Source organism: Paramormyrops kingsleyae, chromosome 25 (genome assembly GCF_048594095.1).
Source record: "Paramormyrops kingsleyae isolate MSU_618 chromosome 25, PKINGS_0.4, whole genome shotgun sequence".
In the NCBI taxonomy this organism is placed as follows: Eukaryota; Metazoa; Chordata; class Actinopteri; order Osteoglossiformes; family Mormyridae; genus Paramormyrops; species Paramormyrops kingsleyae.
In genome coordinates this window covers 5,578,867-5,605,130 of record NC_132821.1, presented here as the reverse complement: position 1 = coordinate 5,605,130, position 26,264 = coordinate 5,578,867, and the positions used below count along the sequence as shown (strand labels likewise).

The window sequence follows — 26,264 nt, the reverse complement described above, 5'->3', positions numbered from 1 at the left end:
CCTCCAAGATTTTTGGTGGTACTGCATCTCGCACATGCATAGCGTTAATTCCATGTGTAGGTGCACTAAAGACACGTGGGATGAATAAGGAATACATGTGATGGCCATGATGCATAAGTGAACTCGTTGTGAGTGTTGAGTATAAACCTTCGATAGCCTTTCATGAGCAGCTCCTGGAACCAGCCACTCTCCTGTAGACCAGTGACCCTAAGTATACTAGGTGCCAGTACTCCCCTTCTTATTCAGTGCCAGGTGCCAGTGCTCTCCTTATTATTCAGTGCCAGGTGCCAGTGCTCTCCTTATTATTCAGTGCCAGGTGCCAGTGGTCCCCTTGTTATTCAATGCCAGGTACCAGTACTCCCCTTGTTATTCAGGGCCAGGTGCCAGTGAACCCCTTGTTATTCAATGCCAAGTACCAATTCTCCCCTTGTTATTCAGTACCAGGTTCCAAAACTCCTCTTGTTATTCAGAATCAGGTGCCAGTACTCCCCTTGTGATTCAGTGCCAGGTGCCAGTACTCCTCTTGTTATTCAGAATCAGGTGCCAGTACTCCCCTTGTCGCCTTTCAATTTTCACAGAGTCGAACCACAAAGAGTCACTTTTCTCCTGATTTGGAGGCTCTGTCAGTCATGTATGGACCTTTTTATTTACTGAGAGAGCTAACTGTAGTAACTTTACCTCCCTCTGGATGCCAATGTTTACACTGCCCAGAATCAACTATACAGTACTATAAACAAGCAGCAGCGGGATCATCCTGATGGAATTAATCTTATAGCTGCTGACTTCATTCAGGGATGGCTAAAGACTCTTCTCCCCAAATTCACTCAATACATGAACTCTGCCACCAGGGGGCAAAACACACTTGACAGTGTTTATTCTAACATCAAGCATGGCTACAGAACTGTGCCTTTACCACATTTAGGCCAGTCACACCACCTTGCTCTTCTCCTCATACCAGCCTATATCCCCCTCAGGAAGAAATTAAGACTTGGTCAGATGGTGCTATTTCCCAGCTACACACAATGAGTGAAGTCATTTTGAATATCAGGACTTAGAGCAGGACACACAAACTCTGCTGTTCTACATTGCAAGCTGTGCTGACAATGTCAGTGTCAACAAACCCGCCCAGGTTTTTCCAAATCAGAAACCCTGGATAATGAGAGAAGTTCACTCACTCATCAGGAACCACCACACTACCTTCAGGACAGGGGACAGGGTACAGTACAGCACAGGGAGAGCTGATCTGAGGAAGGGCATCAAAGCTGCCAAGATGGCACAGAAACTGAACATGTAGGACCACTTCACAGACAGCAACCAGGGTGGGTGTGGCAGGGAATACAGCAGATCACAAACTTCAAGGGCAGCAACACCACTACTGTTAATGCAGAAGCCCCACTGGCAGGGGAGCTAAACAGCTTCTTTACTTGCTTTGGACACACAGGTCAGACACAGTCACACTGCCCCCCCCAGCCTCCAGCACTCACACACGGACTCTGCAGGAACACCAAGTGAGATGTGCACTCAGGCAAGTCAACCGGAGGAAAGATAAGATAAGATAAGGTAATCCTTTATTAGTCCCACAATTGGGAAATTGCATCGTCATGGCAGAAAGTGGACAGTACAAGATAAGAGCAGCAGAAATGAAAAACAATACAATAGAAACTATACCAACAGTACAGTATAAAACGTACACTATACAAACAATTTGGAAACATAAATATGGATGAGCGTACTGAAAAATATAAATGTATAATATAAATGGAAATATTGAAATATCGTGCCATAAATGTTATCCAAGCTGTCATCTCCCACCCAAGCTGCTGGTCCTGACAGAGGATCAGGAAACGTACTCAAAGCATGTGCTTACCTGCTCTCTGGTTTCCTCACCAAGATCTTCAATGTCTCCTTATCCCAACTCACCATCCTTCCCTGCTTGAGGTCATCGACCATCATTCCTGTCCCAAAAAAGTCTGATATAACCTGCCTCAATGATTCCAGGCCAATCTCTCTCACCTCAGTAGTGATGAAGTGCTTTGAGGGGCTGGTTGCACATCACATCAAGGCCAGCCTCTCTCCCTCCTTTGATCCCCATCATCAAATTCCTGAGGATACACATCTCTGAGAAGCTTTCCAGGTCTACTAACACCTCAACACTTGCTAAGAAGGCACAACAGCGACTCCATTTTCTCAGAGTATTCATGAAAAACAAGCTGGATCAGAAGCTGCTTGTGGTGTTTGATCACTCTGCCATCAAACGCATCGTGGCATACTGCATTACAGTGTGGTATGCCGGAGGCTCATCTGCAGAAAGGACAGTCCTCTAGAGGGTTAGAAACTCTGCCCAAAAAACCATCAGCTGCTCTCTGTTATCCCTGGTCTCATGACCTGCTCATCCGATCCTCCCATGTGCCATGCCCCCCTTGCTACCTTATGTGGAATCCCCGTGTTACCAGCTGTTTCTCATTGTGAATTAGTCTGATGTATTTAAGTCTGCATTTGAGTAGGATTCCTCAGTCTGGTCATTAATGTCATTTTGAGTTTGTTGCCTCTTCCATTGCCCAGCTTATCTCTACCTTTTGATTAAACCCCATGTTCCCCGATTCCTGAAGTCCGGCCTCTGCTTCCCTGGTCCGTAGCCCATACTGTACGTGCGTGACACCTGGAGGTCATCTCCAGCTCCCTCTGCCTCTCCAGAGCCCAAAACATCCTCAGAGACTCTGCCCGTCCCGCAGGCCACAAGTTTGACCTGCTGCCCTCTGGAAGGTGCTACAGGTCCATCAAAACACGCACCTCCCGACTCAAGGACAGTGTCTTCAATTGGGCCAAAAGATCACTGAACAGCAACAAAAAAATCTCCATGTAGAATATTAGTCATTAGTGATTACAAAACCCAGGTTAATAATACTAATCCATTTTTATTCATCTTATTCTTCACAAGGATTGATTTTTGCTACTTGCCTCCGTTTGTTGGCTGTTTATTACAAATGCAAACACAGACAAGTATTTATTTGTTTGACTGTATTGTTTTGATTCTTTATTGCATTGAACAGTAGCCGCACACCTAGTTTTGTTGTGTATTTTATATACAATGACAATAAAGCTTCTATTCTATTTTATTGTTATTCAGTGCCAGGTGCCAGTACCCTCAGCAGATATTGTGAGGTGCCGGTACTCTGAAGAGAAAAACAAAGAGCTGCTGGTGCTGCATAACTGTGAGTACTGACCCACTTCAAGCACTGAGTACATTGATGGAAAGCATATAGTTTAATATCCAAAGTACCCATTGAATACTGAAGGAACATGCAGTGTAATGGCTATACATTTTTTGACTTAAACACAGGTGAAATATGGCCCATAGTTATGACTCCAAATGATCAGTGGACGTCTCTGCCTGTGACTGCAAGCTGCCTGTGTGAGTAAAAACTGACCAGTTTGCTTTGGTTGTAAGATATTACAGCTGCTAAACTGACTTTTGAATATAAAGCTCACATTACTTTTGGTTTTTATTACAGAGTCAGACTGATACACAGGACCTGGTTTCCTTACAGCCATAAACATCTAAGCAATGGCTCACCAAGAGGTTTGGCTACAGCATTTCGGCATTTGATGCATTTTGTCCATAAATACCAGACACTGAACGGCAGGGAAGCTTAAGCTGAGTAGCGATTTTCAGCTGAAGGTTGCTGAACATATCAGACAAAAAGCTCCCTCTCCACAGTGCTCTTCCCCAGGCTACTCCCGTACTGTACCGCCCTACACCAAATGGTACAGATGGGCTGCAACAGAATAACTTAATCTAAAATATGTATAATTATATTACTTCCGTACCACCCTACACCAAATGGTACAGACGAGCTGCAACAGAATAACTTAATCTAAAATATGTATAATTATATTACTTCCGTACCACCCTACACCAAATGTTACAGACGGGTTGCAACAGAATAACTTAATCTAAAATATGTATAATTATATTACTTCCGTACCGCCCTACACCAAATGTTACAGATGGGCTGCAACAGAATAACTTAGTCTAAAATGGGGCAGCGTGTGGCTCAGTGGGCTTAGCCGTGTGCCTGTAATCACAAGGTCGCTGGTTCAAGCCCAGCCTCAGCACATCTGCAACTCCTTGAGCAAGACCCTCAACCCCCAGCTCCCTAGGTGCCTCTACAGGTGGCTACTTTCTACAAAGAGCTCATTGAGGGAGGTATAAAAAGAATTTCCCCACGGAGATTAATAAAAAGTGTCAATCAATCATTAAAATATGTATAATTGTATTACTTCTGTACCACCCTACACCAAATGTTACAGACGAGCTGCAACAGAATAACTTAATCTAAAATATGTATAATAATGCTGCCTTAACATGATGTTTGCAGTCTGTTTTGATTTTGACCATATTGTTTTTATGTGCTCTATTGGGTCTTAAACTATTTTTATTGCTGTACTGTATATATTGGACAAGTCTCGATTTAAAAACAGATTTTAAAATCAGTGAGACTAACCTGGTTAAATAATAAGGCAGAAATAAACACACGTGTGTCTCCTATAGTAATGAAAAATCACAGCAGGTGTCTTCAGCAGCCACATAAGAATGTGAGCAGGAAAACTGACTTCTTTTAACGTAAAGTTCAGTGCATGTGTGTGAGTGACTATAAACAGGTCTGTGAGTCTCATGGACTCTTCTCTGACATTCTGCAGACCCAGACCTCGCTCGCTATCCTCTTGCTGCATTCTCTGGAGGAGCTCACTGAAGATGAGCTGACTAAGATTAAATATAACCTGATTCACCTGGCATATGAAAAGTATCAGCGCATTCCGAGGGGTCAGGTGGAGAATTTGAACAGAATGGGCATCGCCGACATGATGATACGTTCCTATGATGAAGTCGGTGCTCTCAATGTCATGCTTGAAATCCTGAAGAAGATGAACCTGAATGATCTTGTTCAGAGACTGAATGAAGACCTGCAGAAGTGTAATCATATTTTTAACCTTTCTTGTTTTTCATATAAAATGTAATCTTTTTTAGGTCTTGAAAAATATATGTATTAAATAACATTACATTGGAAATGATGAAGCTTGTTACATACTGATGTTGAAGACATAAATGAATATGAAATTCTTTCTAATTTCAGGTACCCAAGCAGGAAGTGAGCTGGGTGACGTATCAGAGAAAAGTAAGAGCTGTATGCTATTATCTATATGTATGTGGTGTTTCAGAAAAAAATGTGTATGGTGTGAAATTTAAAGTGTCACAGTGAAATAGTGAAAAACGTGTGTGTGTGTGTGTGTGTATGTGTGTGTGTTTATATTCTGGTCAGGATCCTATTGAGAAATTGTGCATTTTCCTCCCATATTTCTTCAGGAGACCTCATGATGGACAGAATAAAATGTAACATGAAGAAGAAATTTGAGTTTGTAACTGAAGGGAAAACTAAGGGAGGACAGCAAACACTTCTCAAAGAGATTTACACAGAACTCTACATAACTGAAGGTGGGACTGGAGGAGTCAATGATGAACATGAAGTGAGACAGATTGAAACAGTATCCAAGAAAAGGCGAACAGAAGATACTAAAGTCAAGTGCAATGAAATATTTAAACCCTTATGTGGGCGTGAGACACCTATCAGAACTGTACTCACTAAAGGGGTGGCAGGTATCGGGAAAACAGTCTCTGTGCAGAAATTTATTCTCGACTGGGCAAAAGGAAAAGCAAACCAGAACATTCACTTAATATTTGCTCTTCCTTTCCGGAACCTGAATTTGATTAAGGGTGAATTCAGTCTGATTGAACTGCTTCACCACTTTGACCCAGAACTAAAGTCATTTGAATCCACTGAGCTGTTAAGTTACAAAGTCTTGTTCATCTTTGATGGTCTAGATGAGTGTCGCCTTCCTCTAGATTTTCAGAACAATGAGAGCTGTTGTGATGTAACAAAGAAAATGTCACTGGATGTGCTGTTGACTCACCTCATTAAGGGGAATCTGCTTCCATCCGCTCTCCTTTGGATAACCTCCCGGCCTGCAGCAGCCAGCCAGATACCTACTGAGTGCATCGACCAGGTGACAGAGATACGAGGTTTCAGTGATGCCCAGAAGGAGGAGTATTTCAGGAAGAGATTTAATAATGAGAGCCTGACTGAAAGGATTATCAGACATGTGAAATCATCAAGGAGCCTCTTCATCATGTGCCACATTCCTGTGTTCTGCTGGATTTCAGCCACTGTTCTTGAGAGTCTTTTTAGTGAAACTGACAGTGGAGAAATTCCAAGGACTCTGACTGAAATGTACACACACTTCCTGATCTTTCAGGGGAGTTTAAAAAATGACAAGTATAGGCTCCAGACCTCTGCAACCCAGAAAAGGACAGGCTGGTACAGAAAACTGAAGGATGAATGGATGACAAAAAATGAAACCAAGCCTATTAAATGCTTCCTTCTAAAACTCGGTAAACTGGCTTTTCATAACCTTGAGAAAGGCAATCTCATATTTTATGAGAAAGATCTGGAACAGAGTGACCTTGATGTCAGAGAAACTTCAGTTTACTCTGGAGTGTGCACAGAAGTCTTTAAAGAGGAATATGGGTTGTATCGGGATAAGGTGTACTGCTTTGTGCATCTGAGCATCCAGGAGTATCTCGCTGCTTTATATGTGTTTCTATCAAAGTCATCAGCTAAGCTACTGAAGACTGCAGTGAAAAAGGCATTAAATAGCAAGAATGGACACTTGGACCTCTACCTCCGCTTCCTCCTGGGCCTCTCAACAGACTCCAGTAAGACTCTGTTACAAAGGCTACTGGGACAGACAAGATTCAGCTCACATAACATTGGGGAAACAGCGCAATACATCAAGGGGAAAATAAAGGAGAATTTATCTCCAGAAAGGACCATCAACCTGTTCCACTGTCTGAATGAACTGGGTGACAATTCTCTAGTAGAGGAGGTACAAAGATACCTGAATTCAGGAAGCCTTTCAGCAGAAGACCTCTCACCTGCACAGTATTCAGCTCTGGCCTTTGTGTTACTGATGTCAGATAAGGAGCTGGATGTGTTTGATCTGAAGAAATTCTTCAGATCAGATAATGAGCATTGGAGGCTGCTGCCTGTGGTCAAGACATCGAAGACGGCTCTGTAAGTGATGTGAGGATGTAAAAACATGTCTTGTCTGGCAGTAATACATTAGCATTGTTTGAAATATATAAAACATAGAATTTCTTCCTCTGCATGCATTAATAACTTGGCTAGATTTGTTTTTTGATATCCTGAACCTAGATTTTATAATAACTGAGGGTAGTAATGTAGTAAAAAACCCAAAAGTGACATTTCCACTAACATCCACTATGCCTTCCGATAACTGGGACAGCATCCTAACCTGCTATAGAAACAAAGAGGCTCTTTATCTGGAGGGTTTATAGGTGAAATGATCCTTTATTTGCACAAGTACAGGTATATTGGTTTGCTTCTCTTCTCACTCTCCATGAGAGACACAGACACATTTAAAGGGAGAACAAGCTTAGGGGTCACAGCACTGGGTTGGCTGGCGTCCAGCACCCCTGGAACTGGAGGTTTAAGGGCCTTGCTCATGGGCCCTCAGACATGTGACTATTCTGCCGAATCTCGAACTAGCAGTCTTCCGACCACAGGCCCAGTGGCTTAGCCTGCTGAGCCACATACCAGCTCCACAGAAATGCTATGTGAGAGTTATTGTCAGCAGGTGTGTTCATACGATGGACCCCAAAGCTGGGAGCTTCCAGAAGACTGCTGTCTCTGGCTGCTCACTGGTGCCCTCTGCTGGTCCCAGCTGCTCCTGGCTAAGGATGTTACAACACATCTAGTTTTGCAGTAGTAGAGATACACTGTATTAAATATACAGTGGTACCTCAGTTCTCTAACTCATTAGAACTCGAATTTCTTAAAAGTCGAACCAACCAGTTAAAAAAAAAAATTACCTAGAGCTCGATCTGAATCTCAGAAGTCAAACCATGAACGCCGACCTAAGATAACTTGTACGTGCAGGGAAATGAGTCACGCGGCACGTCTCTCAGCGGAAACAAAGGGTAAAGCTTCAGTCTCAGCCTCGCATTCGCTGCCATAGCATGGTGCATGTTTACACTAGCTGAATACATATATTTAGACAGTAAAAATAATATAATAAATATTATATAATATAATATAATAAATAATATAATAATATAATAATTCTAAATTCTAAATACATTTAGACAATGATAGTAACAGTAATTATTATTATATAATACAATAAATCTTATTCATTATTTTAATATTAATAATAAACCATTAATACATTTAATTATGGTGATATTGGTGTGCCGAGCGGGGACGGAATGGAGACAAAGGTGCAGGCGTCAGGGTATCGGGGAATACAGGGTTTAACTACAAGTAAGGCAGGCAAAACGCAGACGGACAATACAATGACCGGACTAAGGAAACAAACTGAAACGCAGAGGAAGTACGGAGGGCTAATGAAAACAACCAGAAACAGGTGATCACATGGGGATTCCACACGAGGTTAACGAGGGGGCGTGGCACCAAGAAGGAGCAGACTGTTGTGACCGGTGAGCGAGCGAGCCGGGAAACAGGCGAGGCAAGCCGAGGATGCAGGCAATCGGGGTTTATTCGGGACGACAGGACATGGACACCAATAAACATCAATGACGGATCTGGGGTAACAGACTCAGACGCGGACTAAATACAGCAGACAAGCCAAACTAACAAGGAACAGCTGGGCACGATCGGGAAAGCACACGTGGATAATGAGGGGGCGTGGCACACATCAGGAGCGGACGGAGCAGGGCGTGACAGAACCCCCCCCCAAAGGCGCGCACTCCGGGCGCGCCAGAGAGGAGGCGACGGACGAGACGAGACCGGGGAACAGGACCTGAAAGACAAAACCAAAAACCATCAACGAAGAACAGGGAACAAGACCGAAACACAGAACAAAAACAAGGACGAAACGAAAGACAGGACCCGACAAAGAACAGGAAACGCGGACAGGCAGACAGAGAAAGGAGACCCAGAGGGGACAGAAAACGGAGGAACAACAGGGCGAGGAGTGAACACAGGAGACACCGAGGGACGAGGAGCAAAGACAGGCGGGACAAAGGGACCAGAAGGGAACGGAGGAGACACAGAGGGACGAGGAGCAGAAACAGACGGGACGGAAGGAAAGGGAGGAGGAAGCAGGGGAGCCCAAGGGAACCCAGGCGGGCGAGGGAAGGCAGCCGCAGGGGCCGCAGGCGGAAGGGAGGCCGGAGCAGGAGGGGACCACACAGGGGACAAGGAGACAGACGGAGGGACCGACAAAGGAAACGAGGAGGGAGCAGGAGGGAACCCCGGCGCAGGCAGGCAGAAGGGGGAAGCCGCAGCAGGCGGAGGCGCAGCCGGAGCCAGGGAAGGCGCCGTCCGATGCCCAGCCGAAGCGGGGGGGCCCGGAGGCAGCCGACGAGGCGCCGACGGAGGGACCGCAGGCGGGCGACGAGGCACCGGAGGGGGACCCGGAGGCGACAGCCGAGCCGGAGCCGTAGGACCCGCAGGCAGCCACCGAGCCACGGCCAGGGGGCACACGGGCGAGCCAGGGGGCAGGGCGGGCGGGACCCGGGCCCGACGCCTGTGTCCCCGTCCCCCACGGGAAACGGACAGGCGGGGTCCTGGGGGGTGTCGGCCTCGCTGAGGCAAGGGCGTGGGAGTCAGGGCCTCTAAGGAGGCAACAGGCGGGGCAGTCGGCGCCGCGGGCGGGGCAGCCAGAGCCGCGGACAGGACTGGAGAGCTAGCCTCAGGCGGGGCCGCGGGCAGAGCGGCGGCCTGGACAGGCGAGCAGGGCTGGGCCGACCGGACAGGCGAGCAGGGCTGGGCCGACCGGACAGACGAGCAGGGCTGGGCCGACCGGACAGACGAGCAGGGCTGGGCCGACCGGACAGGCGAGCAGGGCTGGGCCGACCGGACAGGACAGGCGAGACGGGCAGGACCGGCGAGCAGGGCTGGCCGGACAGGACAGGCGAGACGGGCAGGACCGGCGAGCAGGGCTGGCCGGACAGGACAGGCGAGACGGGCAGATCAGGCGAGACGGGCGAGACAGGCAGGTCAAGAGCCGGCAGGACAGGCAGTTCAGGAGCCGGCAGGACGGACGAGACAGGCAGTTCAGGTGCCGGCAGGACAGGCGAGACAGGCAGGTCGAGAGCCGGCAGGACAGGCAAGACAGGCAGGACCGGCGAGCAGGGCTGGCCGGACAGGACAGGCGAGACAGGCAGGACCGGCGAGCAGGGCTGGCCGGACAGGACAGGCGAGACGAGCAGGACCGGCGAGCAGGGCTGGCCGGACAGGACAGGCGAGACGGGCAGGACCGGCGAGCAGGGCTGGCCGGACTGGACGGGCAGGTCAGGCGAGACGGGCTTGGGCATGTGGCCAGCAGGGGACGCCTCTGCGGGCACCTCGGGCGTGCGGCCAGCAAGGGGCGCCTCTGCGGGCACCTCGGGCGTGCGGCCAGCAGGGGGCGCTGCAGGGGGCGCCGCCGTCACGCGGCCAGCAGGGGGCGCCGCGGGTGTGGCTGCTGGCGAGCAGGGCAGGACGGGTAAGTCAGGCAGTTCAGGTGCCGGCAGGACGGGCGCCGCCGTCAGGTGGCCAGCAAGGGGCACCTTGGGTGTGCGGCCAGCAGGGGGCGCCTCGTCAGGCGCTGCAGTCGTTTGGCCAGCAGGGGGCGCCGCAGCAGGCGCCGCCAGCACGCGGCCAGCAGGGGGCACCGCGGCGGGTGCCGCAGCCAGAGTGGTGGCAGCTGCAGGGACTGCAGGCAGAGCAGGCAGGACAGGCGGGTCAGGTGGGTCGAGCAGGACAAGCGAGTCAAGCAGGACAGGCGGGTCGGGCTGGACAGGCGGGTCACGGGGTGCTGCAGGCAGATCGGCGGCGGCAGCAGGCAGTGCAGCCACGGGCAGATCGGTGGCGGCAGCTGGCAGCGCAGCCACGGGCAGATCGGCGGCGGCAGCTGGCAGCGCAGCCGCGGGCAGATCGGCGGCGGCAGCTGGCAGCGCAGCCGCGGGCAGAGAGGCGGCAGCTGCAGGCAGCGCAGCCGCGGGCAGAGAGGCGGCAGCTGCAGGCAGCGCAGCCGCGGGCAGAGAGGCGGTAGCTGCAGCAGGCAGCGCAGCCGCGGGCAGTGCGGCGTCAGCATCAGCAGGCGCTGTTGCTGCAGGCGGTGCAGCGGCGGTGTCATCCCAGGCGGGGAGTAAGGAGCAAGCCCCCAAGAAGAGCGTCGGGGCGGCTGCTTCTCCTTTCCCCTTCCGCTTCTTTTTCTTCTTGCGGCTGGGGCATGACGATGGAGGCGGGGTTGCCACAGGGAGCGTGAGCGGCTGGAGCCGCTTTTCTGTTACCCCCTCGACGAGCCGCCGGAGGTTCTCTCGAACCTCCGCCATGACAGGCGCTGCGGTGAGCGGCGTGACCTCCTGGAGGAGGGTCCCGCTCGTGCTGGCTAACACCAGCAGTCCGGAGTCCTCCCGGACCTCCGGCTGGTGGAGCCAGTAGAGCACCTCGTGGAGCAGGTCGACGCGTTGATCGTCGACCTGCGGAGGTGCGTTGGAGAGATCCGTCATTCTGTTGTGACCGGTGAGCGAGCGAGCCGGGAAACAGGCGAGGCAAGCCGAGGATGCAGGCAATCGGGGTTTATTCGGGACGACAGGACATGGACACCAATAAACATCAATGACGGATCTGGGGTAACAGACTCAGACGCGGACTAAATACAGCAGACAAGCCAAACTAACAAGGAACAGCTGGGCACGATCGGGAAAGCACACGTGGATAATGAGGGGGCGTGGCACACATCAGGAGCGGACGGAGCAGGGCGTGACACAGACGATCTGGGCAGGACACATTGGTTTTTTTTTTTTTACTTCACACATTGTTTGGATACATTTAATTTCTTACTTTACAAATGACTGTTTTGATAGATGTGATTAGATTTGTTTAGTACAGTATATGCTCTTCTTGTTTTATCCGGTTCATTTTGTGTTTAAATGCTTAAAAAAAAACATATTTAGGTGTAATTTTTTTGTTTTCCATTATTTCTTATGGGGAAAATTCGATCAGAACTCGAACTTTTTAGGATTCGATCCGGAGTTCTGAACGGATTAAGTTCGAGTTCTGAGGTACCACTGTATATTGAAAATGTATAACTACTTCATTTATTTCCACCTCCTGGATTATTAACCAAGCAGGATTCTTTTGCAATTCAGGTTCTATATTGGCTGAAGTTCAAATTGCCCATTGGTGTGTGTGTATGTGTTTGTGGGTGTGTGAATGGTGTGTGTGTGTGTGCCCTGTGATGGGTTGGTGCCTCGTCCTGGTTTGTTTCCTTCCTTGCACCCATAGCCTCCGGGATCGACACTAGATCCCCGTGACTCTGAACAGGATTGGGGGTTTCAGAATATGGATGGATGGATGGATGGATATTGGCTGAAGTTAGTAATCCTTTAGTTAGTAACTATCCTTTGTGTGAAAAACAACCAAGGGCTAGAATTTCACAGAATGTTCCAGTTTGTCTTAATACTGGACAAACCACTCAGAAATTCTTTTTCAGTTCTGGACACTGGAAGAAGAATTTCTGGAAATACTGGGTGTGGAACGTGACTGTTTGGGTTCGGACTCGGTGCCTGTGAGTGGAAGGCCGTTGGTTCAGATCTCCTGGCCGGCAGAGTGATGTCATCACTGGACCCCTTGAGCAAGTCACATAATGCCAATCGCTGCAGATGAACTGAATACTGGCCAAACCTTTGCTGTTACCCCCAAACTTTCTCTCACCTGTGTATGTGTCTGTGAGTCACATGGAGAGCAAGATGGGGGAGGTGAAAAGACAATTTCCTCGTGGGGATGAATGAAGTATCAAAATTTATAAAAACATCCAAAATCTTGGGATTGTATCACATATGCAGTAATAAAAGGGCAGCAATGTTGTCTGATCTGGCGGCCTTCTGTGGGTTGATTCTAAACATAGTTCTCCATGGTCAGGCGGAGCACCTGGTCGTTGGGGGGAGGGGTGATCTTCCTTGCTGCCATGTGCATAGATGTGATTCAGCGCATCTGGAAGAGTGGTCTCACTGTCACAGGCAGGTGGAGATGTCCTGTAGTGGGTGATGGCCCAGATTCCCTGCTACATGTGTCGTACGAGTTTTGGAAGTGGCTGTGGATTCTCTGAGCATTTGCACAATTTGCTGCTCTGATGGCCCAGGATAGGTTGGTCCAGCACCCTTTTCCATTGAAAGGATACACAAAGGGATGGCTTATACCATTGAATGGGCACCTTTTAGGGCACTACATCACATATCCTCCACCTGAAGGGCACTTCATAATGGTACCCTTTTCCGTTAGAAGGGTACCCATAGGAGCCGCTTATACCAGTGGCCTGTGCTGCTCGCTTGTTTTAATGTTACTGTCAGTACTATTAACAATGTGTAGGTCAGGGGTCTCCAACTCCGGTCCTGGAGAGCTACTATCCAGTCGGTTTTCTATCCTACCTGGCTTCTGATGAGCCACACTAGCCCTGGTATTTACCTGAGAACAGGTGTGGTTTTATTAACCCGACTGGATAGTAGCTCTCCAGGACCGGAGTTGGAGACCCCTGGTGTAGGTTATATATGTGTCTGTGTCTTAACGTATTTCCTTTTTCCAGGCTGAACAGCTGTAACCTCACAGAGACATGCTGTGACACGTTGGCTTTAACTCTCAGATCAAACTCCTCACCCCTGAGAGAGCTGGACCTGAGTAACAATGAGCTGCAGGATTCAGGAGTGAAGCTGCTCTCTGCTGGACTGGGGGATTCACACTGTAAACTGGAGATACTGAGGTCAGTCCAGTTTGACGGTACAAATACTAAACTGGTACTTTAATATTATCAAGTGTTTCTGTGGCTGCAAGGCAAGTCAGACAAGTGAACCGCTGCACTCACACCATTTCTTTCCCACTAAGCAGGTACCAATTTACACTTTTTACATTCCAGTTCTTTATATTTTTCAGAAAAGAGGACATGATGCACATGTTTTGTTTTAGTATTGTCATACTGATTTAATATTATTATACTCCATACTAGAGTAGAGAGAGAGGAGGCATTACTGCTTCTTTCAAAAAGATTTATGACCTAAAGGTCAAAAGGTTACAGGTCAAGAGGTCACTGGGGGGGCGGGGTTGGGGTGGAGCCAGGTGATGTCACGACAAGTGGTGTTGCGAGAGGGGGTGTGAAATTTGTTGCGGGGTGTTTTTTAAATTTTATTTGAATTATTATTATTATTATTATTTTAATTATTTATTTATGTTTATTATTTATTTATTTATTTATTTTACTAGTTTGGAGAGTGAAATGAAGTTTCAGTGAATTGTGTGCTTATGAGTGAGATTTGTCCGAATAGCCCCGTGCATACCTGTCAAGTTTTGGATTTGAAAATAAGGGAAATTTTCTGGCACGCACTGCGAGCCACCCCACCACCCCAAGCAAACTCCTGTATCCCTTACATTTAAGACAGGTGTACAAGAAATCTAAAATAACCACTTGTCATTTACATTTTATTTTCATTACAAATTTTCTTTTAATTTCTCATGTTCACTCATGTGGCTCTCTGGCATTCACTAATGACTTATTATACAGATTTGTTGCAGACTTTGTATCCTTGTTGAAGTCGTCACAGAAGGTGAAAGTGACATTGTTTTTCCGCACACAGCATTGCCATTTTAACCTCCGCATTTATGACCTGGTTAATGTTGTGAATGACCTGCAGACTACTGCAGGTGGCAGTTCTCGCAAGGCTACTGACAGTTCAGGTTGGAGAGGCAGAGGATTTTTTTTTATTATTATATTATATTTACGGGAGATTTACAGGAAAATACTAATACGGGAGGACGGCGGGAAAGAGGGGTGAAATACGGTAGTTTCCCGGCCAAAACGGGAGACTTCACAGCTATGGCCCCATGCTATGAGGATGATGGCTGACGGTGCCGAGCACGGAGCTGAGCGCGGAGCTGAGCGCGGAGCTGAGCGAGTTGGTTACCTGATGGAGTGTGAGCGTACGCTGGGTCTGCCTGTGGTGCGGTACTGTGGGAAGGTCCCCGTCGGTCCGGAGCGTGTAAATGTTGCGGATAAGGACTTTGGACATTCTGCACAGGACTTGGAAATTCTGAGAGCGATGTTGGAGCTTATCCCTGTGATGCACGAGTCTGAAAGAAACTCTGTGAAAATGAGAAAGTTGGAGCTAAGAATGAGAGGAGGAGGAGGAGGAGGAGGTGGGTCTGACGCTATCCTCCAATAAACGCTTAGCAGCAGCAGCAGTTTGGGCGTGTGCCTGTGTCTGTGCCTGGGAGGGGAGGGGGAATGGGTAGTGTCTGTCTCAGAGAGTGGCTGTCTATGCAAGTGGCAGGCCGATTTATGCGACATGCAAGGGCTGGTGACATACAACGACTAAAAAACGTACAACGGTTAAAATATCTACTTACTGTACGGTAATTGATGTTTTTTCCAAAAAGGCCAACGCGCGTGCGTTAAGAAACAACTGGCTGTAACGGAGGCCTTTGATTCTATTTTAACCGAGGGGGGCGTACCCCTCAAGTTACAGACGGATGCTGGTGAGGAGTTTTTAAAACAGACTTTTCAGAAACTTTTAAAAAGTCATACAATCACCCATTTCACCACGGGTAGTGAACTTAAAGCTTCCGTCATAGAAAGATTTAACCGAACATTAAAAGAGAGGATGTACAGGTACTTTATGGCTAAAAACACTCGACGATATGTGGATGTGTTGGACGATCTAATAAAGGCATACAATCAGTCATTTCACAGCGCTATTAAAATGAAACCTTCCGAGGTCACGACCAATAATGCTCATCGAGTATTTGTTAATCTATACGGTCCTCTGAAAAAAAGCAGACGGCCACGTTTTAAGTTTAACATAGGGGACACTGTGAGAGTATCCAAGCACAGTCAGATATTTGACAAAAAGTACAAGCAGACATTTACGGACGAGTACTTTGTCATATGCGAACGTGTACCCAGATCCCCGTCGGTGTATAAATTGAGGGACGTGCGCGGTGAAATACTCGAGGGGACACGTGCGCGCTGGCAAGCCAAGGCTACCTAATCGGAACAGATAGGGGGGGCGACAGAGAATATCAGCGGCCCCTACTTATCTTTTAGCCTTCCAGAAGGACAATTACGAGCCGGCTAGAATCACACACGTGGTTGTCACGTAGACGGAAGGTACTGAGAAAGGGGGGGGAGATGCCCAAAGGGCTTTAAAAGGGATACAGCTGATACATATGGCAGAGCCTCCTCCTGTACATGCGGAATGTATGTCAGACGGCCGCTCCCGGATTGCAATCTGTCAGACAATAAACCGGTGATTTGCAACTTCTCCCCGTGTCAGCTGTGAATCTCTTCTCATCCACGGACCCGGTGGAGACGCCGTGCTCCAACAACACCCCAAATGGGCAGTGTTTCTTTTAGGGGGGAAAGGGGGTACATTTAGAAAGGGCACATGGCTGGACCCGGCTCCTTGGTGACTGGCTGAGCAGGCAGGAGGCGGCAGTCCTTTCCGTGTGGTCATTCTCCAGGCCGTCTGTCTTCAGAGAGAGAGAGACGACAAGCGGCCTGCTCACCAGTCGGCCTCCCCCCCTGGTGTCCACGGTTCATACTTCACACAGACGCTGATGCACCATCACAGTGTAGTAATTTTCATTGTGGGGTTATCCATGATGCAGGCTTTGAGTTGTGCTGGGGGAGGTGATACTGCCCCCTCTCTAGAGCTCTTATGAGCTGCCAGCCGCCTCCTGTTGACATTCCTCACTTCCGCACAGGTGTTTCTGCGGCCGACTGTGGGGATCTAGAGGTTTCTGTCCAGTGCTGTGGTGCTGATCGTCACCCTTTGGGGTTTAGCCGACTTCTCTGCACCTGTGATGTCACGCCGTTTGCTCTTGGCGTCACCCCAGGGCCTCATCCTCTCTGCCATCAGTGCTCTTCTTGTGGCAGGAGTCCAGGGAATCCTATTGTTCTAAGTTACATGAAGTTGGTTGCTGTCACTGGATGGTTTAATTTTGAACTGAGCTGATCATTTATGTCTGTTACTACACAGTCAGTGCAGCTAAAAGCTTCAGTGAACTGTCTGTAGCGGCCGAAGGAACAGAGACACACAGGCAAACTCAGGTGTAGAATATTACAGCCGAATGGCAACTTTTTATCAGGAACAGGAAGAACAGGGATGGAGGAAACGGGGGAGGTGCTGATGGGCTGTTTGGTCTGGTGGGTCCAGGCCAGTCGCTGGTCGCTTTGGGCACATCAGCACTGGCATTCTGAAGAATCGTTTCCACCTGTATTTTGTCCAAAACTTCACGATTTACTTTCTATAGGCTGTCATTCTGTCAAGTCACAGAGGGAGGCTGTACTTTCCTGGCTTCCGCTCTGAAGTCAAACCCCTCACATCTGAGAGAGCTGGACCTGAGCTACAATCACCCAGGAGACTCAGGAGTGAAGCTGCTCTCTGCTGTACTAGAGGATCCCAGCTGTAAACTGGAGAAGCTGAAGTGAGTACAGAGTGTGAGTCTGACACACTACAGATACTTATGCATGTATGTGAAGAAGAGGCACCAATAAATAAATGGATACAGCAGCACTATATCATTCTGCTTCTCCGATAGTGTGGACCACTGTGGAGAGTGCAGGACCAGACCAGGCATACAGAAATGTAAGTGTGTTTGCATGTTTTTATTAATAATACCATTAATACTATGTTATGGTTGTGTTCACACAATTGTTGTGATGAGTGTGGCTTTTTGCATTGTGTGTAGATGGATTTCCATGTTTGTGTTTAGGTGAGTTTCTGTTTGTGTCATTTTAGACAACATCCAAATGAGAAAAACAAAATATCAAAATCATCACCAAAAACACTATCAATTAATTTAGTCATTTTTAAAAATATTTTTTACAAATAATTTATAGCTGCTTATATTGTCTTTGTGTTTGTGTGGGAGTGTAAGATGGTTAAAATATATTCTAATGTTGTACATCTTTAATTTCACAAAAACAGTATCCTTTGCATTTGTTCTTTTTCCACATGCCGCAATGTGTTTTCTGTGCGAGATTCGTTAGTTTTGTCCTAAGATGGCACCTGTAGGCAGTGACACCGGACTCTCTCCTCAAGTGAATTTGCATTTTTACAGGGTGGTTCTGGAACACTCCTTAATATTCATAAGAGAATATTCCTGATTGGCCACTGATTGCCTTAAACCAGGGGTGCCCAAATCCAATCCTGGAGGGCCAGAGTCCTACACATTTTTGGGTTTCCCCTCATTTAACACACCTGATTCAACTACTTGTGCTAATTACCACACAGCTCTTGAGCTGAATCATTTATGGTGGAACAGGGAAAGAACTAAGCTACACAGGGCTCCAGCCCCCCAGGACTGGAATTGGACACCCCTGCCTTAGGTAGAAAAAACAGGCAACGCATGTCAATGTTCACTGGCCAATCAGGTAGTGCCCCTCTCATAAATATTAATATGCCAGCTAATTTTGTAGCGCTTCGCTTATGAATATCAATAAGATTTCCCTAACCACGGTGCTAAAAGAAATTTGCACCCGGGATACACTGAATGTGCGGCGTAAAATATCGAATTTCATTTCGCCGCCCATGTTAACAGATTAGAGCGGCCACGAGCCTGCACAAGATGCGGGGCTCACGCCTTGCAGTAGCGGCGCCGCATCTGGACTCGCGCGCGCGGTAAACGGTTCTCTATGGAATCGTATTGCATTCATCTGAAAAACAATCAATTCTGTTTTTTGAAATTAATTAAATAATAATCCCGTTTTTCTGAGCAGTATTTTTCTGTTTTTCTGAATTAATGACATAACCTTTCTATTTTTCATGATGCACGATCTGTGTAGTTTAATCCGCTTTTATTGATGGTTTGTAGACAGTATTATCATTACTTTGCGCGGCACCTATTCCGCCCCGCTTGACACCGCAGTGTTTCTCCCGGATCAGTAGATACAGTATGACACGCGTCGCTGATTTCTGAATCAAATAACTTTCCAGTAGTTACGTTATTTTTTTTATCAAGTAGAGACGTAACGTCCACAAAAGCTACAATTTCCAGGATATGTCTGAGAAAATCAGAGATTTCCTCTGCAGTATGATTTTGAAACGCAACAATCAGACAGAAATAAAGCATGTTCATGCGCGACCTTGTACTCTGCTTCTACTGCATGTCTATCAAAACACGCATAGTTACTTCAGCATTAGTTTAAATACAAGAACTCGTGGCCATAGGTGGAAATTAGCGGGAGAACATTTCAAACTGGATTTAAGGAAGCACTTCTTTACATAGCATGTAGTCAGAGTATGGAATAGTCTTCCTGTTAACATAGTGCAAGCTGAATCCTTGGGTTCCTTTAAATCAGAGCTGGATAAGATTTTAACAACTCTGAGCTATTAGTTAAGTTCTCACCAAGCGAGCTCGATGGGCCGAATGGCCTCCTCTCGTTTGTATAGTTCTTATGTTCTTATTTACTCTACTAAATAAATCTGTTTATTTTCCCACATGGGAACAAAAGGGAATCACACACCTCCACCACTTATTCCATAATAACCAATTTATGTCATTCGATACATTCCAGAACGTTCCAGGAGGATTTGTGGATGTTTGGTACACTGTAAAAAAAATCCCGTAGTTTTTACGGAAAAAAACTGGCAGCTGGGGTTACCAGAATAATTCCGTAAAATATACAACAAAACAGTAATTGCTTTTACCGAATAACATGTAAATTTTACAGTATAAACCAGTAAATATAACAGAAGTCCAGTGTGTTATATGCTGGTTTAAACTGTAAAATGTACATGTTATTCAGTAAAAGCAATTACTGTTTTGTTGTATATTTTACGGAATTATTCTGGTAACCACAGCTGCCAGTTTTTTTCCGTAGAAAATACATGGTATTCGGTAAAAACAATTATTGTTTCACTGTATATTTTACGGAATTATTCTGGTAACCACAGCTGCCAGTTTTTTTCCGTAGAAAATACATGTTATTCGGTAAAAGCAATTATTGTTTTGCTGTATATTTTACAGAATTGTGCTGGTAACCCCAGCTGCCAACACTCTCTTGCCGAGGTAACACGCTCTTTATTAGTAGTCCAGAAAAGAACTACACCAGGCACCCAAAGAGCACCGAACCACTTACATAGAGGAAACACGAGGTTGACAGACGCTCAACTGTAAGACGCATACACGGTGGGAGATTTACGGACGCTAATTACACACGAGGATCGGACAGGGTACACATAAGACACAGGTAAACACACGCGACAATAAGGAAATATAACCATTAGCAATAACAACAACAATACAAGGGCTATTTACAAATGCGCGCGGGGCATGCTGGGACATGAGCCCCACCGGTGCTGCAGTATTTATCACCTCAGTGGAAAAATACCTTCTTATCAACGGACCAGAGGTGTTGCCATGAGGCGAAGTTCTGACGGTAGCCCCAAATCCCAAATGTACCGTCAAAAGCTGTCTGACAAACCAGAAATCCTGAGTTGTGTGGACTATTTCTTGTTGTTTCGTAACGCACGTAGCAAAAAGCAAGTGTTGATATATCATTTAAAGTTTTACTGTTTCTCATCTGTAAAGCACAGAATATTAATTTGTAAAATGTAACACGGTTTCTTTCAGTATAAACAAAGTTGACCTGATTAAAAAAAATATTATTTTCACACCGTTATGGTGTAATTTTAACTGTATTGTACTGGTTTTTATATTACAGTTTGTTTGCGTTTAAACTACAGTAATTTGTTAACTCTACCAAAAAATTTTCTTTAAAAAACATATTTTTACTGAAAAATTAACAGTTGTTTTTTGTTAAGTATTTTACAAAATCTTAATGTCAAATATACGCTGCTCTATTGTTTTTCCTTTTACAGTTTTTTTATGTCGCTATTTTACAGAATTTCTCAGTTAATTTCACGGACATTTTTTACAGTGTAGAGTCACTAAAAATGGTAACGTGCTTATTTCTAGTTTAAACCCTAAATATGCTCTCAAACCACTTTAATTTCATTTAAAAGTTTTACTAAAGTTTTTTAGTATTACCTTTGGGAGAAAAAAAAAACAAATGTTTGATGTAAAAATAGAGTACAGTATCACCTAACGGATATTTGTCACACTAGCACATTTTCAGTACAGTATACTAATGTTACCCCTAATAATTCATAGAACACGGCATTGGCTGCCGTTTTCTTTTGCATTCACAGTAAGGTAAAATGAGTAAACGAACCATTTCAGTGTTTATAGCAAATGCGTTTCAAGAGGGAAACCCGGGACGCATTTGCTATGTATGTAAACATTAGCACCTTTCAAGAAATTTATCATTTTTGTTAGTTGAATTTACATTAATGTATACTTACTATTACAAAACAGTAAATTAACTATTTTCTGATATTTAAGTATGATGAAAGGATAGACCAAATGAAAGGATAGACCTGATGTTACGACTGGCAACGGAGGCGAGCAGGGAAGCAGGCGAATCAGCCAGGACGTCAGGTAACGGGGATTTATTAGACTTAGAAGACTGACAAGCACAAACAAGGTAACAATACAGTGACGGATCTGGGGAAGACTGACTCAGACGAGGACTAAATACAAAAGACAAGCTAGACATAACAGGACTCAGGTGATCATAATCAGGGCTGAACACGAGGTAACAAGGTGGGCGTGGCACACATTGGGATCGAATGGAGCGGCTCGTGACACCTGACAGGGCCAGTAGAAGTATCCACCCCCAAGAGAACACATCCAGCAATTAAAAAAAGCTTACAACTTACATCAAAACTTAGAAGCAAATTAAGAGCCAAACTGAAGCATACCAAGGAAAAACTAAAGGAAGAGACCAAAGAACTACATAATCTGAACAGAAAAATTTAAAGACTCCAGGCTCAACGGTTGAAGAAGATGGTGAACAGGCAGCCTGGAAATGCTTCACAAAAGTTTGTTAGTGCTGTAATTTTATGGACAAATGATTGTATGAACTTTTTCATTAAATAAATATATTCTTTAAATTGTGGTATTGTGTTAAATATGTCAGCTAAGCTCAGAATCCTTGCTAAACTATGAATATACAGCACTAAATCTCATTTCCGAAACATTGAATTTAATCTCCGAAACACCATTCTCATTACCGCAATATGTGTTTATTAGAAAATTATTTAATTATTAGAAAATGATATTTAGTTTGTAATTGTATTCACTAGTGCTGTCAAACGATAATTTTTTTTTATCAGATTAATCACAGGGTTGCTGTGGATTAATTTCGATTAATCATTAATTTTTAATCTATATTAATCACATTTCGTTTTGCATGAGCAAACAAACTCAAGAAAAAAGGGAATATATACTGTATGCACTTAATATGTTTGTTGAACATCTTGAACATGAGTCGGATGAATTCCATCTCCCACAGGAGTGCAATACCATGGACCCATATCAAAAAGCAAGATTTTTTGCTTAGCTGGACAACTTGTCGGATTTAAGGTACCTCAGTTTAAATGGTCTTTATCTTCGTTCACTTACAATTAGCACGAACTACCGTAAATCCGACAAATAATCCAACTAATCATGAAATCCAATTCTAGCCTGGTTAATTGCCATTGTTAGCAATATCAGTTGATAACACATTACGCTTCACATATAAAACTCTGTAGCAACACGTCCACAGATAAGTTGGACGGTATAGTGTGTGCGACCGATTTAATGAGCCACAAATGAGAAGTAGTGCTTAAACAGTATAAAACTACAACTTTCCCTTCTGTTGATAAAGGGCACAACCATCTTGGATTCTGAACCTGGAATCCTCTGTGCTGCTCCGAGATATTTCTCAGATCTCAGAGAAACAGGAGCGCACATGTCATCACTTCCAGCTTCAAAACTCCGGAATACGACTCGGAATACGAGTTCCGAGGGCAAATGGAACGCACCAAAACTGCCCGAAATGGGTTGACAGAGAGATTTCAGGGATTTTGAGTCATTCTGCGCTGCAGATGGGTTAATTGCATAAATTTTTTTTATCAGATTAATCATGATGATGGATTAATCCGCGTTAACCCGTTAATTTTGACAGCCCTAGTATTTACACAATTTATAGCACTTCTTATTTTAATCTCTGTTACAGAAAAAATATACATGTCAGTTTTCATAAAAATATCCTAAAAAAACAAGATGTAAATCATCAAGTATGTTGTAGTAATGAGAGAAACTAAGAAAATGATAAAACATAATAAATATAAAAAAGTAATGTCTCCTGAGTTATATATACCTCTGAGCAAGAGTGTTAACTTTAAAAATTACCGAAAATATACATTTTAAACCATATATTTGATGTAATGTCATGTTGCGGTAATGATATTTTTTTCTGGACTCCATGTGTAAAATAACAATAAATATATAGAAAATATTCCCAAAAAAATCAGAAAATAATGTTTTTACTAAGTTCAGACCTTAACCTTAAATGCTCAAAAGGAAATTTTTTTTCAAATGCCTTTTGAAAATTTTCAAGTTGGATTCCTTTTAAATCTGGATTTCATAAGAATCCCGTGTGGTCCGTAATTAAGATGTTAGTTTAGCTCGCGCCGCATTTTGGCAGCTCTTCCCATCTGCGTAAACTTCAGTTCCCGCTTCGTTTGGGGAAGCTGTGCTGTTTTTATATTGTACAGAAACATAAAGTACAGGCTGCCTGATGGTATTAATAATTCTTCCTCCTGCCTACAGACTCCTGCCAGCTGACGCTGGATCCCAACACAGCACACAGACTACTGTCTCTGTCAGAGGGGAACAGGAAGTTGACAGGGGGGGCAGAGCAGCCATATCCTGATCATCCAGAGAGATTTGCCTACTACCCCCAAGTTCTGTGCAGAGAGAGTCTGACTGGCCGCTGTTACTGGGAGGCTGAGTGGCATGGAAATGCAGCCCTGATAGGAGTGACTTATAAAGGAATCTGGAGGAAAGGAAACGGTGCTGACTGTCGGCTTGGAAACAATGACAAGTCATGGAGTCTGAGGTGTGATCCTGACAGTTACTCTGTCTGGCACGATAATAACCAGACTCTCATACCCATACGGCCCTTAGGCTCCCGCAGAGTAGGAGTGTATCTGGACTGGGGGGCTGGTGCTCTGTCCTTCTACAGTGTCTCCTCTGATGGACTGACCCTCCTGTACAGATTCACCTCCTCATTCACTGAGCCCCTCTATCCAGGGTTTTATGTTGATATATACTCCTCAATGTCGCTGTGACGTGTTGCTGGTTCTCCTGGCAAAAAGGTAAAATCTCTGCTTTTTAACCTTTATAATCCTTTTTACTCTGAAATGTATGTTTGACTAAAATAAATGCCTATGTTCAGCAGGCTGAATAAACAAGAAAAATATAATTTTATAGTTTTTCTCTCTGACTAAAATGTAACTAAATGTAATCCTGATGAGTGAGGGGGCTTTCCCCCTCCCCTGAATATGTACATTTTATATATTTATGTCTATTTACTGTATTTCCTCCCTGTACAGTGAGTAACATAATGAAACCACAGTCTGGTGGATTAAATTAAATTCAGTTTACTGCTACAGCTGAACATAATGAACTCAATGACACTCAATCAGTGTATATAATAATCATTTAACTGGAGATATAAAAGAAAATAATAAAATTGGATAATATAATTATATCTAACCTGTTTCAGTGGATTAAAGTAAATAAAATTATTAATTTATTTGATTAAATAATGAAATTTATTTTGTTAAATAATTACTCCCCGCACCCCACTGTAAAAGGTCTGGTTATGCCCCTGGCAGACAGAAGGGGCAGGTGCCCAGACATCCGTGCCACCCCCCTCCCCCACATGCCTGATCCAGAGATATTGATGCATAGATTGTTGTGGTTTTTCCTTCCCCACCAAATCAGAAGTCAGAAGCTGCTGATATGGATCCAAATTCAGTCTTTATTGCAAAAATGAAGTTACAACCAAGGCCAGACACTTACAAGTGTGTCCAATACTGTTTTACACCAATTTTTGTACAAGTTCTTATCATTTAACAATATCTCATCACTTGAGCATCATCGTTCCTTCAACCATTCACAATCATTGTTTTTTCCCTTAATCCACGCCCCTAGTTGATAAGTTTGTCAGTCCTTTCTCTTACTGTTTGGTTCCTCCGCCGAACATAATGGTGGCGTGACCATCTCCACCTTTTTTTTAAAAAATGCTCAGCTATGGACTTCAGATGAATCCCTTCCTTCAGTAGCAAACCCTGGCAGCTTCAGCCCGTTGTACATTGTCTAATTAGAGGGTTGATATTATATTTGTCCTTCAACATAGTGATAAGGTATAACACTAATAAAGACGGATATTCATACATTCAGGGCTAAAATAAAGTAGCTAACAGAAACTCTTAGGCTAACACGAGGTGCAAATACATACTCGATTGCATTGTGTTGATTACATTATAATGATTACATTGTAATGATTACATCATGGGTATCTGGCATGCTTTTTAATAATACCATAAGGATTATATTCTTCGTTGTGTAAATTAACTGCACCACAACTCAATGCTCCCAATCGGGCTGGCTTTATTCTGTGAAAAAGATGAATTCTTCGAATCACAGCACTGTTCTGTTCTGGAAATACAAAAATACTCGCTTTATCGCACACACCCATAACTTGGTGGCTGGCTACTTGTCTAGCACACAGAACAGACAGAATGCATATATAATCACTTGACCTCGCAAAACTTTGTTCATACATAAACTCATCCAGGTACATATACTTTAATAACAAAATTGTCAAGAAAAGTAAATCATTTTCTAAAATGAGATAGACAATTATAAAGCTGTGTGAAGCTGCCCCCCCTACAATCGGCACAAATAAAAATTCCATTGTATTTGGTTAGTGCTATGTTTGTGCCCGTTTGTGCTGCAAAAATTAAGATTTGTGCTGCTTTCGTTTTAAAGATAATAGCTATTGTTTTTTCCAGACGATTACATAACCCAGCCCCCCTACAAAGGAGTTCGGACGTGAAACTGGGCTGGTTCGTTAGTGCCGCATTTGTGCTCGTTTGTGCCGCAAAAATCACTGTCCTATATCTTTTACTTTTTAAGATATTAATGTTCTTTTGTAAAGGTCAAAAGTTCAACCAGCCTCCTACAAAGGCGTTCGGACGTGAAACCGGGCTGGTTCGTTAGTGCTGT

General features: G+C 44.9%; 1 protein-coding gene across 2 annotated transcripts in view; it reads left to right on the top strand.

Moving 5' to 3' along the window:
- Positions 1–24,748, top strand: part of LOC111838682 (protein NLRC3-like) — a 28,781-nt gene extending 4,033 nt beyond the window's left edge. The window contains exons 2-11 of one of the 2 annotated variants that reach the window (XM_072707434.1): positions 3,128–3,212; positions 3,341–3,412; positions 3,513–3,580; positions 4,702–4,975; positions 5,136–5,177; positions 5,366–7,130; positions 13,672–13,845; positions 17,388–17,561; positions 17,676–17,722; positions 23,799–24,748. In XM_072707434.1, the coding sequence (XP_072563535.1) occupies positions 3,566–3,580; positions 4,702–4,975; positions 5,136–5,177; positions 5,366–7,130; positions 13,672–13,845; positions 17,388–17,561; positions 17,676–17,722; positions 23,799–24,319 (3,012 nt within the window). In that variant the 5' untranslated portion in view covers positions 3,128–3,212; positions 3,341–3,412; positions 3,513–3,565 and the 3' untranslated portion in view covers positions 24,320–24,748. Of the gene's footprint in view, positions 1–3,127; positions 3,213–3,340; positions 3,413–3,512; positions 3,581–4,575; positions 4,597–4,701; positions 4,976–5,135; positions 5,178–5,365; positions 7,131–13,671; positions 13,846–17,387; positions 17,562–17,675; positions 17,723–23,798 lie in introns of those variants that run through there. The other variant, XM_072707435.1, reaches the window with a different exon arrangement.
- The last annotated feature ends 1,516 nt before the right edge of the window (positions 24,749–26,264 follow it).